This window comes from Poecilia reticulata, linkage group LG10 (assembly GCF_000633615.1).
Source record: "Poecilia reticulata strain Guanapo linkage group LG10, Guppy_female_1.0+MT, whole genome shotgun sequence".
Lineage (NCBI taxonomy): Eukaryota > Metazoa > Chordata > Actinopteri > Cyprinodontiformes > Poeciliidae > Poecilia > Poecilia reticulata.
This window is the reverse complement of record NC_024340.1, coordinates 28,704,621-28,721,582: the sequence shown is the minus strand read 5'-3', so window position 1 is coordinate 28,721,582 and position 16,962 is coordinate 28,704,621. Positions and strand designations below refer to the sequence as shown.

Here is a 16,962-nt window from a genome sequence, read left to right as displayed (position 1 = left end):
TCCTCACACTCCTGAGTTTGTATATAAAAATGCATACCTTGGCAGTATGCGGAGAAGGGAATGTACGCTATGTTGGACCACCTTCTACCTGCAGCATTCATCTTTCAAAGACTGTCATACTCAGTGGGTACATAGTCAAAAATATTCTTAAACTGAGAAACATGAAGGTATTTCTGTAATAAACACAAACTTTTTTTTAAATACAGTCCTCGTTTTATTAAAAGAGGCCAAATAAAACTCACATTTTATTTACAAAAGGAGACAATAAATATCTTAATAATAGTCATAAAATTATTTTTTGCTTAGATTTGTTTTAAAAAAAACATAAATGTGTCATGTTGTTAGTAGCAACTCATACAAAAAGACCTGCCAGGGGTCAGGTAAATACAAACTACTGGTGAAAAAACCTGGAGTTTGTTGTCGGCGAGAAGCAAAGTGTTTTCCCTTTTTATGATTCAGACATGAAATCTGGCTGACAGGATTCTCTGAATCCTGTCAACTCAGTATTTGAGAAGAAGCTTTAATCATCGGATGGAGGTTTATAAAATAATGTAGGATAATGCACAGATTTCCTGTCTGTGGATGATTGGTATGCTTTCTTTTCCAAAAGCATCTTCAAGTGAGAGAAAGAAAAGAAGAAAAGCTGAGTTTAAGGTCAAAGTTGAGATTAACTGAACACAGACAATCAGACCAGGTAAAGATAAACAAAAGAGGTAGAGGAAGTCATTGTCAGCCCCAAAAAGCTGGCAAGCTCTCAGTTTCGGAATAAAAGGAATCCATATCTGAAACAGTTTTAACACATGCGACGAAGAGCTGATAGAAACAGACAAAAGGGATTAACAACCTTCCCCACGTGTGTTGAAGCTGGAAGACAGTGTGGAATTACGCTGTTTTTTCTGTTTGTACTGTTTCCTTTCAGTGTTTAAACAAGGCTAAAATCACAACGGGTGTTGGACTCGTCAAAGCACGTTGCGTTTCAGCTGAATCGCAGGCTGCATGGAAATGTCATGAAGATCTCACCGGGGACTGCGAGGTTTCAGCGCATTCCAGGAGCCACAAGTGACTTTTAGGGATGAAAGACATATGGAAAGACCGTAGAGGACAAGAGACTTGTAAAATATTGCACTCAAAGCTACACAGTTATCCCGGCAGCGCGGTGTCACCTGCCGCCTCTCTCCGTTTCATCTCCATGGTGTCTAATTCCAGTGGAAAGTATGGGATCCGCGTTGTCAGGGGCAACACAAACAAAAACCGACAGGTATTCCAATAAATCTCTAGTTGGCTGATTTTTATAACATTGCGTCAGCTCCTGCTTCAGCTCCCATTGTCAAAAAGAAAGTATGCCTTCAGCTTGCAGTTCAAACGTGGCTGAGGACAGCAGCGACACGAGTTCTCTCAGAGGTCCTTGAGTTTATCCAGTATAAATAACATGACAGAAACATTAGCACAATGACATCAACCCAGGAGAATCCAAGAGTCAGGAAATATTCAGTCATCCTGAAATACAAAAATAAAACATCTTTGACTTTTTTGTTCTTTTAGTTTGTCTTTCTTTTACAGAAGCAGAGTCTTTAAGGTGATTCTTTTAAGAAGCTTGAGATTTTCAGTTTCTGTTTCCTCCTGTGAGGACATCTAGTGCTTTCCCAACGGTCCCGTCAGTTCCTCTTGGGGTTGGTTTTTAATCGCCGAGCCCTTCGTGTCCGCTTAGTTACTGTGGTGAAACGGAACTCCTCCAACGGGTCCACTCGACCCTTCGGCTGGCGCTTCATGAAGTGGACTTCCTGTTGCCTCTGCGTGGTGCGTGAGCCTTTCTTGGGCCGGCCTTTCCGGTTGAAGCCAAGGTACCATCCTTTGTACTTGGCCGACACAAGAGCCGTGTAGTTGTTCTCCAGGAATTCCTCGACAAAGACACACTCTTGCCTCCTTCCATCAGGCTGCAGAACAGAAAATGGACAACGTCAATAACACAGAAACACCAAATCTTATTCAGTTACGCCTATTTTAGCGTCAGTGTGTTATTAACTTTGTGAGCACAAAGTTAATCAGGTAAAGATGCTTGCTTTGCTGGTGTTTGATTATTTTATTTGGCACAAAATTTCCACTGATGTTTTTGGGTTGTGTTGAATCAACATCTCTTCTCTTTATACAATCCTGTTAAATGGTTAGCCATACTCGTTAGCTTTAGCTATAACTTATTTTATTCCTTGAGATTATATCAAATAATTGTGACTGTTGCTACAATTGGACTGTATAACAGTTTTTCAACTGCTGTTCAGGCTAACACGTGTATTGTTAGCCTTTTAGGAAGGAACATACTGTTATGGGGAAACTACTGGAGACAGACTCATGGAGTGGTGTAACACCAGTCCATACCTCATGAGAAAAACACAATAATTATGTCAGATTTGCATAACCACTGCATGGCTTGCTAATTTAAAGTATTCTAATGGCATAGCTATTAGCAATAAAAGTGCTGATTCTTGTCTCTGCTCATCAGAAAAATAATGCTGGTCAGAATTGGAGCAAAATTTCTTTAACGTCTTACATTATCGAAATATTATTATGTAAAGCTATTTTCTTGATTTTTATCTGATTTAAATTGAGAAAAACCTACGTCTTTTGTGTAAGTTTAAGAAAAATATGTGAGGGCAATTTCAGTGCTTTGGATTATCAAGAGCACAACAATATTCTATTTACCTTACGGTAGCTATAAACAACCAGATGAGAAAATTAAACACTTTTCCATTATTGATCTGGCCAGTAATCACCAGACCAAACACTAAAAATACACTTCAAAACTAAAAACTCGCATCTTTTTTCCACCACTAAAGATTTCTAGAACACAGGAATACACTTTCATTTGAGTTAGGTAAAAAATCAGAGGAAATGCTTTGATGAAATGAGAGTAATCTTCTATCTGTTGTTTTCTGTCATCTATCAAAAACCTTTCAGCTTGTTTTCATCCAATTGGGTTTCTTACATTAAATTCTTTAGATGGCATAAAGTGAAAAAAAAATGTTATTAAGAGAATTGCAATCTGCTTAAATTGCTAACTGCTTGCCTTTCTTGATTGGTGCATCTCTAAATATCACAGTGACAATTGATTAGGATCACTGATGACAAGGATCTTACTCTATATGTGTGCAAGTTTGAACAACAATGGAATAATTTTCTGCTTTTGTCATCGTTTATTTTTATTACCACATTTACAATATAAAAAACTAAATTTCAGTTTCCCCAAAATAGTAGCTGAAAGTAACTAACAGTTTAGTTGAAAGGTCAACAACCATGTTTGCATCTGTGACTTTATTTCTTTGCCATTTGTTAGACAAATGTAAACCTCAGTTTTCTGAGGTTTTATTGGGCGTAATGCCATGGAATAGAAATCTGCCAGATGAACCTTAATTAAACTACATTTAAATTAGTTTTGACAATAAACACAGATCCTGATAAATATTTAGTCAAACTTTATTTCAAAAAACAACTTCAAAATTTCGGGCTGCACAGTGGTGCAGTTGGTAGAGCTGTTGCCTTGCAACAAGAAGGTTCTGAGTTCAATTCCCAGCCCCGGTCTTTCTGCATGGAGTTTGCATGTTCTCCCTGTGCATGTGTTTTCTCCGGGTACTCCAGTTTCCTCCCACTGTCAGGTTAATTGGCCTCTCCAAATTGCCCCTAGGTGTGAGTGTGTGTGCATGGTTGTGTGTCTCTGTGTTGCCCTGTGACAGACTGGCGACCTGTCCAGGGTGACCCCGCCTCTTGCCCGGTACGCTAGCTGGAGATAGGCACCAGCACCCCTCCCGACCTCACTGAGGGACAAGGGTGTAAGAAARTGGATGGATGGAACTTCAAAATTTCCCTGAGAGTGCAAGAGCTTGTTCAGTCAGGTTGTTACACAGATAAATCTGCTTTTATGGAGACGCGTTACTGATGATATATCTACATGAAACTATCAGGCCCTTTTAAAAAGTACAGCTTATGAATGTCAGAAATGGAAACATGAGAGGATTACAGATACAAAAATCACCTGGTAGACAGCAGATTGCAATATTACATAAGAATCACTGCATTTCACAATTTGATTTTTTGTCAATGTTAAGAATCTATAAGTGACAGTTTAAAAGTTTATGTTGGGAAAAGGAATTTAACTCAGAATATATTTGGGTGGTGGACTATGAGCATGTATTAATTCAGGTTTAACTTCTGAACAAGGTGGGCTCCATAGTGCAACACAAAAAATGCTGTTTTGTGACACTGCTCAGAATTTCAAGTAGTATTTTCTTCACTAGATGCTGCTGTAGAAAATACGTCATTATGCACTGAGGCCTGAGTCAGTATAGAACGATAAGGCTATCATTAGCATGCTAACATCCCAGGTAAGTTATTCTGATATTGAGACTTGACAAAAATGCAAAAATATATTAAATTTATATTCCAACTGTTGATCAGCTCATAAAGCAGGTTATCTCATGATCAGAACAATCTAAAATCACTTTAAGCACAGTAGTTGTCACAAGCAAACAGTCAGCATCTTGAAAGCAATCTGTTATTAATCACATTTTTTTTATCTGAACAGTTTCCAAGAGAGATAAATATCTTCAAAATCAAGATTTTTAGCAATGGGTAATAGAAAGCCCAATAATCTGTGAGAACCAGTTAAAAGAAAAAACATATTTACTACAAGATACCTGAACATATTGTGATTTATTCTCTCCCTGCAAGAGAGTGAGAGAGAGCAAGACTTTAAGCAGACAATTGGAAGGATGGACTGAGTACAAGAAGTTTCTTTTTAATCCTTTTGCGTTTTTCCAACTTCTGTTACGAAACAGTCTGCAAGTCAACATGTTAGCAGCCTTTCAGAAATTTCAGAGTTCAGGGAAGCTGCTTCTTTCTACAGGAAATACACAAAGACGACGCTATTTTTGTAATGCTAACCACTTCATAGTCACTCTAGTTTAATTTTTGAGATTAACAGTAAAACTCTGCTTTACTTTGGCTCTCTTGTCGAACAGGGAAGTGACTTCTTTTCTAGTCCCAATATAAATTATAAATAGCGGCTCATGGCAGGGTTCTTCATCTTTTTATATTATAAGTCCTAAAGATAATTTGAAAAGTTGTGTAAAAACTAAGAATCATAAATTGGACACAGAATTCTCATCAGTGTATTTCTCCTAAATACTGGTAAATCCATTAGATTTACCAATACATTTTTATGGGCAATCCTATTCCATGCATAATGAAGGTTTTTATATAACTGTCAATCAATGAAGTTTATTTGTAGAAAACATTTCGGCAGCAAGGTCATTCAAAGTGCTTTACATCACAAAATTATAGATCCACTGCTTATTTGTATTGAAAATATTTTAGAGTGAGTTATAAATGTGTCATTAAAATCAAATATTAGTTTAATGGAATAATGAAAATTGAGTAAAGATGATAACTTATGTCTTTTCAGGCAAAAGCACTGGGTTCAAAACGCCCATTACTTCAGACAGTGGTGTGCATTCCAGCATATCCTGCAGTAAATGTGTAAATAAATATAACTGTGAACACTCTGCTCATTACTATGAACAAGCAGTTTATCCTACTTTCATTTTCTAAAAAAAAATAGAAAAACTCATCCCATTTACATCTATAGAAAAAGGGAGTTAAATATACAAGCAATCTGAGTTATTAATGGAACCGAACTATGTGTCTCAGAGGATAACAAACTTTTTCAACTATTTTTACAAATCTAAGTGGTTCTCTGTGGTCACATGCAGTCATCTTGCTCTTGTGGTCACCTGGTGTGACTAAATGATAGAATTGCAACAAAATTCCTCTTAAGTGACCATTAGTCTCTCGATGCATTGTGGTGATTGCAGTCAGTAATTGACTGATCGAGTGTCAAAGGAGTTGGCCGATTACGTAATGGAAGAATGGCTTTGAGTTATCAAAGGGGTTTTGTTCGGCTGTGCAAAAAACACAAGGAGAAAAACGATATGAGGTTCTACTAAATTCAAATAGGATTAAAAGCTAGGTCTAAAGTACAGGTTCTAATATTAAGGTGTTGCCAAATTAATCTTTTGAAAATATTCCAAAAATAAATAAACTCAGTCATACTCACCCTTCCGACAATTTTGCCCTTGTCGTTCATGCAAATATAATGTTCACTTTCTTTTCCTTTTATTCGAACGTGACTTCCGAATGTTTCCGTCTCCACAACAAGAAGGGCTGGAAAAGAAAAGACACAGCAGACTTAGTAAGAGTCACTGAATTGTCTTCTAGCACAAACTTTCTTCCTATACATTTCTTCTTGCAAGACGAAAAACACATTTACATGCATCGTATGGTTTTCTTAAATGTAGCTTCCAAATACTGAGCGATTCAGTTAAAAATGCACAACGGGTAATTCGTTGTTTATTATAAGAAAGTTTCCAAGATTCCAAGCATTAGTAGGAATCTACTCTTGGTAAAAATACCGAAGCTATTTTAACCAAGTAGCTTCGGTAAAATGAATGACCAGTCAAACCAACAGGTCTCTGTCATGATTTGACATGGCAATAATGCGCTCTAAAGATGTATCCTGATGGCTCCTTTATTCTCCCGAGCCCCCGACACCCCGCTCCTGCTCCCATCCGACATGCTCACCCCTGCAAGGTCACCTTTGTCTGCACTCGCCCTCAGACCAGCAAAGAAATCTGCCAAACGTTTGTGGAGCAGTTATGTGCCCCTCAGGATTAGGTTTCAAGTTCCCTTTAGTTTGTGCTCACTCAATCAAAAAGTTAAGATGATCCATTTGTTTAACACACAGGGCCATTCAGTAGCGCTCAAGGGAGCAGGGGAAGAATAGTGGAAGGGAATGGGATGGGCTTGGGGGCAGAAGTAACTCCCACCCTAAAATCAAACCTTGAGAGAAAAGGTGGGAAGTAGGTGACCTCTCTGAAAAGTTTGGGAGGGGATAGCAATTCCCTCTCCTGTGGTACCACCTTGGTTTTACACTTAGATAGATTAGTTTGGATCTCTTGAGCTGCACTTAAGAAAAAGCAGAATTCAATCCGACCAATTCACGTATTTATAGAATAGTTTTCAATCTTTTCTTTCCTCTCCTTTTGCAAATTCAATGTCTGTAACCCAACTAAGCTTGTTAACCTAAAGTTTGGATTCTAAGCATATCAGTGATAGTGTCATTATCATAATAAATTTTAAATAGTTTGGCTTTGTACTTGTATAGCACCTTATCAAGTCCAGAGGACCCCAAAGCGCTTCACACTACAGTCATTCACCCATTCTGAGCTACTGAATAGTAGCCCCAGCTGCCCTGGGGCAGGTCTGACAGAGGCGAGGCTGCCATGCACCAGCGCCACTACACTCTCTGTCCCCCACCAGCAGGCAAGGTGTGCAAGTGTCTTGCCTAAGGACACAATGAATGAGGCGGGTGGAGTGGGGATCGAACCGTCAAACTGTTTGTTTAATCCCAATATTTTGTATTCTCTTTGGATTTTTCCTGACTTTGATTTTGTTACCTGAATACTGATATTTGTACATCATGAAGAAAATGCAGCCAAAATAGATCTTTTAACATCCTCCGTTGGTAAGAGATTGCAAAACACAAGAAACTGCTTTTATTTTTATTTTTGAATAGCATTTTGAGTGGGGGTTTTGTTCCATTTTCCTAAGGATGTCAAGCTAAAATTAGACAAATTTGAGTGAAGTCTGATCAAAACGTAAGAAACAAATGCTGAGCATTTGTTTCTCACTGGATGGCTGTGGATGACTGTGAATGAAAGAAAATATTAATCTCTCTTCGGACTATTTTTTACGCTTTTGGTCCATTGCGAGAACATGAAAAATGGTAGTTACAGCCATATGTTGACCTCAACAGATAGACGTCTGTCTAAAAAGCCAAACAGAAATTGTGTTTTTATTCCAAATTGCAGCATTTATCAATTAGATGTGTGTTTTTATATTGCACTGCCCACTGTTAGAGGACAACAGACATCAGGTTCAGATCTGGAAGATGTGTGTTTTGTTTTTTTAAAAGTAACACATATGATATACTAGTACTTGTGATGGATTATAATTCTTGTACTTCAGATGTACAGATATGAGATCTGAAGTCAAAGATCTGCAACCAAGTTTGGTATGTCTGTTTTTTTTTTGTTTTTTTTTTTGTTTTGTTTTTCTTTTCTGGGCCTTTTGCCGCCAGACTACAATCTTTCAAAGTGAACATTACTAGTGAGTGCAATGGAGTTCACAGGTGCCAGGTACTGCAGCTGGATGGGGAGGAGGTGGTGAGGGACGGGGAAGAGGGGGAGAGAATTGGCAAAGGCTCATGGGAAAAATTGGATCTGCTTCCACTCAAGCTCTAACAAGCAGTGAGGAAACTTCGCCTGCGCGCATCTGCAACTGAACACACTGACTCAGAGGCATTCAAGACCGGCAATTTTGGAGCTGTGAGTCAGCTGTTATGAGAAAAAAAATATCTGCAGGGAAGCGCGGCACAGGCTACATCAAAGAGTGCTTTACTGACCATCAATTTAGCCATCCGCCATATTTGATCTGCAGTAATGAAAAAGCATGTGCAGAGCTAAGTGGTGAGATTTAAGGTGGATAATTCATTTCAGACCAAAATCCTCCAGCGGCATTTTTTTTTTGTGGTTATGTTTAAATGCTTAACATTTTCAAGTATAAAAGATCTATCAGCTCTACTGCTTAAATAACCAATACTCAACCTTCACCTTAAAGAGGCAAAGAGTAACTTTTCCGCATGAAAGAAATATCACATTCACCAAAACATTGATGGAAAAAAATGAACAAAGATCAACACCTTCTTTGTGAGATATCAAGAAAAAAAAACAAATATTTTCTAGAAATGCAACTAACCAACTTTTCTTGGCTTTATTTTAAGTTCAACCTGCCATTTTTTTTCAGGGTCAGTAACAGATAAAAGACAAAGCGTATGCTACATGTTCTTTTACAGAATGAGTGCTTTTGAATCCAACATGGTATGATGGCTTTAGAAGATCATTTGCATTAAAGCAAATTTCTTTAACCATTATCTGATTTTTTTCTGTTAAACTCCAGGAGGTGAATCAAGTAGAGGCTGTTTATTGATGAACATATAGACTGGAAATTATGAATGTAAGTTTAGATTAATTTAATAAACGTTAAGAGAAATTAAGATTTTTTTCAGCATAGATCTGCCAGTCACTGACTGATCAGAGCCAAGATCTGTCTGACTGATTTGGTGCATCTTCGATATTTGGCATCATAGAGATCCTCAGTAAGGTTGGTAGTTTCAGCAGGTTTTCATCCATCCTCATTCACTAATGTCTGTCTTCCAAAAGCAACTCCTCCTGCACTAGGCAAACAGAAAACCACCTCAGAACAATGAAGAGCAAACAGCCTAAGGGGTCGGAGTTAAGAAGGAGTTTCTAGAAGCACCAAAACTTTTTATTTTTGCTGGATTTGCAATCTCAGACTAGCTAAAGTGTCAAGTGAGATGCACAGAAATTCTCCCATACCATACTTGCCCCCATCATCTCCGTTGGCGTTGATTTTCTTCCCCAGGATCTGGACGTGTTTGCCCGTGGTCCTGCTGTAGAGCTGGTAGATCCGGACCTGCTTTCGGCTCAGGTCGTCCGGGTTCCTCGTGTGGTTTTCAATGTAAAACCTGAAATCGGCAGTGCTCTGCTGCGATTCCTGCACAAGAGGAAATGTACAATGAGACTGTCAAAACACAGGTGTTGATAGTAATATGTGCTGTTGGTTTTATGGGCTCTACGTCAAAAGAAAAGTGCTTTAGGGTGTAAAAACCAAGATAACAACATAGAAATTTGTAGCTTCAAAGATTTATTGTTTCTCCCCTTTAAGGTGGCACATTTTATATGCACTGCATTTACAAGAAGCTAACTACATTAGCACACACACTAATGGAGAGTATGTTTGAGTAAAACTCCAACAGAAGAAGTGCAAAGCCTGCAGAGAAGCCTTGTTTGTGAGCACTGGGGCACAGTATATAGTGTGCCTCAGGCAGTATTGAGAAACCTGTACTTCATTTCCACAAGCAACCAAGCCACTAGCAATTATACACCTGAAGCATCCAGACCTGTTGCACTATCATCAAACAAATATCTGCCTGTAGGCCAAATAGGGTCCATAAATTAGAAAAGGCAGCAGGCGGAGGACATGAGCGAGGAAGAAAGAAGCACCTTAACCACAAAGACTCTCTTGTTGGAGATTTTTTTAATCAAATTGCAAAAATCTCCCTTCTGCCTCTCACCATCTTGATGGTTCTGAGTTACCTAAGACCTGACATAAAGATGTGGAAAAATATTTGGCAGCATGTCAGAAAAGCAACTGTGACCCAACATGTGGAAGAGCGAGAGGAAACGTATACTTTCAGAAGCCCTGGAATCTCGGTTCACGCCGTGATCCCATCTCCCCAGCTGTATATGGTGTGGTAATTGCACAGTAATGGCTTTTTATGTGGCTGATCTCAGGTAGCTAATTATATACAGATTACATACTCAGAGTGCTTGTTGATTTAACTTCAGTCAATTGATGACATGCAGCAAAAACACAAGGGGAAACATTAACCTCCGGAGAACAAATCCTTTACATCAGACAGGAAACACAAACAACTTCTTCAAATCCAAATGCAAACTTGTTTAGACTCCTGATGTCCTTCGTCCTCAGTCAGATGTTTTCTTATCTCCAAAATGCCTCGTTTAAGCTTTGACATACACATTCTGCCACAAATAAAGCCTCAAGAACAACCATTCTTAAAACTTATAAAACAACGTATTTGAGAGTGTAATATTGATTTTGACAAATATAAAAATTGCTTCTTACAGCGACCATTATTTTCTGTGTTTTAGTTTCTTTGAAATCACCTGGATACAAACAATTGGACAGAATGTGACAACAACAGCCTCAACAAGAAAAACCCAAACCCTACCCCGCACTAAAGATTCACATTTTGCAGAGTAAAGCACATGTTTGGACTTGGACCGAAACAATAAATCTGGATATAAATATATATGTTTCCAAACAGAAAGTCATGCTTTGCTGCTTTCTCTCAGCATGTCGGTAAAGCTGCAACCGCCACAACGGCTAGACAAATGAGGGGAGAAGGTGTCACGGCTGCAACAGCCGAAGATGTTGCATTCCAATTTCGACTGAGACATGTTTCCAACTGCAAGCACTTCATGCCAAACTCTCCACAAATATGTTCAAAGCTGTTCATCAGCGTGATCTGTTGTCAAACATGAACCTCAAAGCTGAGGAGTGAAAAAAGAGCTACCACACAACAAAACATGGCTTCGCTGAGCTGCTGAGGGATTTATCCCAAATCTTCCCCTCTCTAAACAAATACAAAGGTGTGCTCGGTAGACAGTTGGATTTCATCTCAATGGAGAGGCAAGCCTAAGCACATGGCTGAGGTGAATGCTCGCGACAATAGTTTTTATCACACCGTCTCCTTCCTGCAAAGATTGCCTCTACATCAAAAAGTCTGGCCGTGGCCTTCACGGAGGAAGCTCAGTTGTTGCATCCATCTAAGATATGCTATGCTATCTACAGAACACACACACGCACATGCACACACACAAGCAGGCAGGCAGGTACCGGAGCACACTCTCATGCTGGTGATGCCCTCACTTCCAACTGTGGTTCATTTCCTATGTTTTCCTTCATAAAATCATTAACATCAGTTTGACCAGAAATATTTATGAGCTACAGGAAGATACTTAGAGAAGAACAATGAGAATGATCTTTTGCCTTTTTCTAATATCAAAAAAATAACTAGCGTGCATATTACTTTTATCCATGATTCAATATGTTTAAAGCAATAAAAAAGTATGCTGATATCCTGTCAGAACCTAAAAATGAGTCAAATTGTGCATGAGTTTCACCAGAAATTATTGTTTCTTTATAAGAATACCCACATTTGAATATGCAATAAAACAATCTAGAAGAAAAACAATCTAGACGTAAAACGGGCAAGAATTGTATTCATCAAATATTTGCTGCGTTTTTTATTTGATACTTTGTTCAATTTGTGTTTTTATTAGTTCCACGCTATTTCTTTTATTTAATACATTTAGTATCTTTAAAACGAGAAAAGCATGGATTTTATTTAAAACAATCAAAAACGACACACAATGAACTGATAAACAGTTTAATACGGGAAAGGTGGGGTGGGGGGGGGGAAGGGGCTGCGGCTGAGTCAAAGCCAACGCAGTCAATTAGCTGAGTGGATGTCTGCAAATCGTTATGGTTCAAAGTAAGACGAAACTAGTAAAAACAAGGCAACAAACGCCAAACGAGTCATCTGTTCAAACTGCAAGTTTCAACCCCAGGCACCTACATGTTTACAACCCAGCTGTTGCTGTGAATTAGTGAAAAATGCTACTTGAATCCCCAACTGCAAACAAGAACGTTAAATATTTACGACTTTTATAATTAAACCTGTTATAAAAGGCTCGCTTTTGTGATTTTTAATGCAAACAGATTACATTCAGTCAAGTTATTGATATATACTAACTTAATAAAAATGTTTGTTGTTTTTTTTCTTTTTTTTCCCACATCTGTGTCGATTCTAGTTTGTAGCGTTTTATATTATAGTAAACGCCCTGAAAGCAGCACATGGCCATTCTTCTATCATGACTCATATAAAAAAAAGCTGCACATGAACATGCAAAAAAAGAATATAAGAGGAGAGTAAACGTACCTGCAGCTGGAAGTAGAAAACCAGAAAGTGTAAACACCTAGGAGGAGAGAAGGGGGAGTGAATCACACGGGCAATTACATGGAAAATAAACGCAGCCTACCTGGATGACAGCAATGCACAAATATGAAGTTTTTGGCGACTTCTATTGGTAAGAATGCATGAGTTTATATGTAAAAAAAAAATAAAAAAGCAAAGAGAGATGTGGAGCGCTTACAGGTAGAGGAACCTCGAAGGCAGCACGGACATCTTGGCTTTCAGAAAGACGGCTCAAATACACCTGCTTCCACACACTCAGAGCCCCGGGAAAGGTTGGCGCGATCGCCTCCTGCTCTGTCTCTCTCTGACTTTCGCTCCGCTGCGCGTCTTTTTACGCACACAACTCCGGCGGTAAGCAGGAGACTGAATCCCAATGTAAGGATATATGCAGCAGGAAAGGCATGGAGTACAACATTGGGCGCTTCCTTGTTGGGGGAACTATCCCAAAGATTAACTTCTCAGATCAGGTCCTCGGAGTATCAAAAGTTCACCTTAAACTGGAGCCAAGCTGCGACGTCTCAAAAAATTCCCCTTACTTAAAAAAATATCCTTTGAGCTTCTGCTCCTCCAGAGATCACAGGCTCTTCATCTTGGTCCGTACCTGTGGGGGATTTCTACACCTTGCAAGGCACATTTTATTCTAACAATGTAGGAATATTAGAAAAAAAAAATCAAATAAAGCGGTCCTCAAAAGACAAGTCAAGCAGATAAACTTATCCAGGTGAAATTAAAATAAAAATAAAAATATCGCAGTGACAGTAAAAGTCGTAGATCCCTGGAGAGGCTGATGGAAGCGCAGCGCTGCCTGCCTGCCTGTCAGCGGTGTTTGTGCGTCTGCGGCTGGAGATTTGGGCACAGAGAGGCTTTTTTGTTGTTGGTGGGTGGAAACTTGTCAGCGGTTTGCACCTGATAGGGTAATCGCAGAGAGACCATCAGCTTTAGAGAGTTTTTTTTCTCCTGGTGGGAAAAACACAAGGAGATGGTTTTATTTTTTTTTAAAAAGTAGGATCTTTTTTCCTTACAAACTTTAAAAAAGAAGAAATTAGACCTTAATAAAGACAACACTGCGTGATAATCTAATTTAAAGAAAATGAGTTTTAAGTTACTTAATTATGCAAATTGTGTACTTTTTAAAAAAAGTAATTAATGGGTATGAATATAACTCCCTTTATTTCTGACACCAGCAGTAGTTTTAATTAACTTGATTGTTGAGGTGTCTTTGTTCTTCCAGGAACAGAAACTTGTCCTGAGTCTCTGTGCGCTTTTAAATCAGTGTGGGTTTGTGGATTGGACCTGCTCCGCCAGACACCATTCAAATGCATTTTTTTTTTTCGCTCTTCAATTATGTGCCATAACTTAACCGACATTTAAATAAAAGAGAGGTGCGAATGTGTTTACGAGTCCTACAGAGCTGGCAGCGCTGAAGTGAGGCTGCAATTTAAACAAAAAAGAGAGGGAGAGAGAAAGAGAGAGAGAAACAACTGTGTGGTTCGGTTTTATTGTCCCATTAAAACTGGATCCTCGGGATTCCTTAAGCATTGACATTTATAATGATTCTAAATGATTACATATACTTCCCGTGCGTGGGGATTTCAAAGGGTCTTCTTCTGCTGGGTGGGAAATTAAGAGAAAATCCCCAGCTATTGATTTACATGACATGCTAAAAAAATACATCACAAAAACTTTAAAAAATGAATGAATATTACTGATAAAGTCAAGCCGAGATGATAAAATGAATCAGATTTTTCTTTTCTCTGCAGGTAAGTGTGATCTTGTCTGCAATGCACTGTAATAATCCCTGTAACACAACTGAACACAGCTAATTAGACTCTCTGCCCCTAGGAGGGAAACCACACAAAGTGCAGTAAATAGTAATTATTCAAAAGGTTATTTGAATGATGGTTGCACAAATATGAGGTTGTTAGTGCTTGATCAAATCCAGCTTACATTAGTTGCTGCTCACAAAGGTTTCTCTGCATATAAAAAATACACCTGAGGAGTGATTTACAGGCAGGATGATTAGAAGCAATCAGCAGAGGGTCTGAATCACTAGTCATCTCTTCAATGCATGTTTGGGACAAATTTCTCCAACCACAACTGAAGAATAACACAGAGAGCAGCGGAAGGTATTTAGGTGCTTACATGTGAGTCAGAGGAAGGAGAAGAGTGACCCAGATGTGGAGGAAAAATGTTTTTCCTCCTGGTAAAAATGCCTTAAAATAAAAAATATATTTTCTTTTAGCACAATCTCACACTAAAAATGATAATAATTAAACTTATTGGTACCCCTGCTGTTTAATCTATGCCCTTTGTGAGACAAAACAGTAATTTGCAATTATAAGAATTCTTAGAATTGTAATTCTAAAGTATGCCTTGGATATAATATTTTGTAGGATGCTATATTAAGTGGCATGTGTGTCAAGTCTTCTTATTAATCATTCATTTGGCTAGTTAAAATTAGTCTAACAGGCCTTAAAAAGAGGCCAAAAGAGAAGCATTGGGAGAGGCTGGGCTCATTACATTATACTTTAGCAACATTCAGCAAAGGTATCACAATTGCATAGTTTCCTAATTTTAGTCTGCATAATTGGAAAAGTTAAATATTCCTGTTTATGTGATTTTCCAGAGTCCTTATATACTCTCTGCTGTGCAGTTCAGCCCAAAGGTTTTCTCCATTCTGTGGAGTCAGACGGGATGGAAGAAGGTTGATTTTTGTGTCTGTTTAATCGTTTCAATATTAATCTGTCCTCCTGTATTAGACCCCCCTAAAAGGTCCAGTGACAATATATTTACATTTTCTGGTAGTTTAACAAGGTTTTCAGTAGTTTTTGAAAAAGAAACAGTCCACACCACCACAGATCCTCCACTGTATTTAAATCACTTGACTGCAGGTATCAGTGGCTTTTGCACATATTTATCCTTTGTTTTGTCCCAGATATTCCAGATACTCTCATCTGACCAAACCATCCAGTTACAGTAAAAACCTGAACAATGTTTGTTATTGTAGGACTTAAAGGGATTTTTTTGGGCATCACTCCCCAACAACCAGTTGGCATTTACAGTTGCCATGGAAACCTTATGCCACTATGATGCCACTCTTATTTTTTAGCCTTCTGGCCAGTGGCAGAAAAAATTGTCTCTGCATCATGTCATACTTGTACCAACTTTATAGAAAGTTCTGGATTACTATAAAGAAGTTCCAAGAAATAAAAGATGCTTGAGTTACATTTATTTTAGAGGGCTGTTTATTGGTACCAATAACTGTGCTTCTTTGTATTTTTTATTTTTTTTACTGCTAAATTCTCAGATACTCAGATGAACTCAGATGAAACATCAACTTATTTTTTCAGTGTAGAACTATGCTACTGCCAAAATAGATCCATGTATTTTGTGTTTTTTTTTGCATATGTTTTCTGGTTATGCCAACGTGAAGCTCAGAGGAGAAGAGAAGTATGATTTTTCCATTCTTTTTTAGACTTGCTGTTTATCATTTTATCAGTCTTGAGAGATTGGGGAATAGCTACTGGATACAAGCCAAGTGTCTGATGGTTCTGGCATTCACTCCTCTGCTGTAATAGTTACTTTGGCAGCTGACCAATCAGGAGCCAGAGCTAGGGGTTTATTCCAAAGACATGAACTACGATTTAGAGAAAAAGAAGCAAAGTAAATACTTTTCTGACCTTCTTGCTGATCCTTATTTGATTCATTGGATTCCTGATCAAAACTTTACTTGTTTTTTAGTCTTTTTCTGTTAGAATGTCTGAAAAAAAACTGACTAGGCAAAAAGAAACTGAAGTTACAGATAAATTCAAAATACAGGTGTATCTTGATAAATTATATTATCAAAAAGTATATTTAATTAAATCATTTAATAAAAGATGTGAAATGTGTACACGGCATAGATTTATTGAATACAGACTGAGCTTTTTAGTTTTCTGTTAATTGTGATGCAAAGAGAAACACAATATTCAGTTCCTCTGAAAGTAACAACAATTCTCTACCTCAAGCATCTTGGACTTTACCTCTTCACTCGTCTTCCAGGCATTAGGGCATTGATTTCTGAATGAAATGAAAAATGTTCTTCTATCTGAAAAGGGGACTTTGGACACTTCTACGTGTAAAGGCTCTCAAAGCTTTGACTGCAGTCCATAAATCTCCTCCAAATGCATCGGTGCACCGATACATTTGGAGGAGATTTATGGGCTTTGCTTCAT

The 16,962-nt window shown here is 38.2% G+C and overlaps 1 protein-coding gene across 2 annotated transcripts; it reads right to left on the bottom strand.

Annotated features, from left to right (window-relative positions):
• Positions 1 to 201: 201 nt before the first annotated feature.
• On the bottom strand, positions 202 to 13,657 carry fgf24 (fibroblast growth factor 24). Of its 2 annotated transcripts, none has more exons than XM_017306970.1 (5): positions 12,927 to 13,657; positions 12,713 to 12,749; positions 9,513 to 9,681; positions 6,104 to 6,210; positions 202 to 1,934 (listed from the first exon to the last, which is right to left on the bottom strand). In XM_017306970.1, the coding sequence occupies exons 1-5, from the start codon at positions 12,956 to 12,958 to the stop codon at positions 1,656 to 1,658; spliced, it is 624 nt and encodes a 207-aa protein (XP_017162459.1). In that variant the 5' UTR covers positions 12,959 to 13,657; the 3' UTR covers positions 202 to 1,655. The 2 variants fall into 2 exon arrangements, with proteins under 2 accessions (XP_017162459.1, XP_008419350.1); XM_008421128.2 differs by having other exon boundaries at positions 9,504 to 9,681; positions 12,927 to 13,654.
• Positions 13,658 to 16,962: the final 3,305 nt, after the last annotated feature.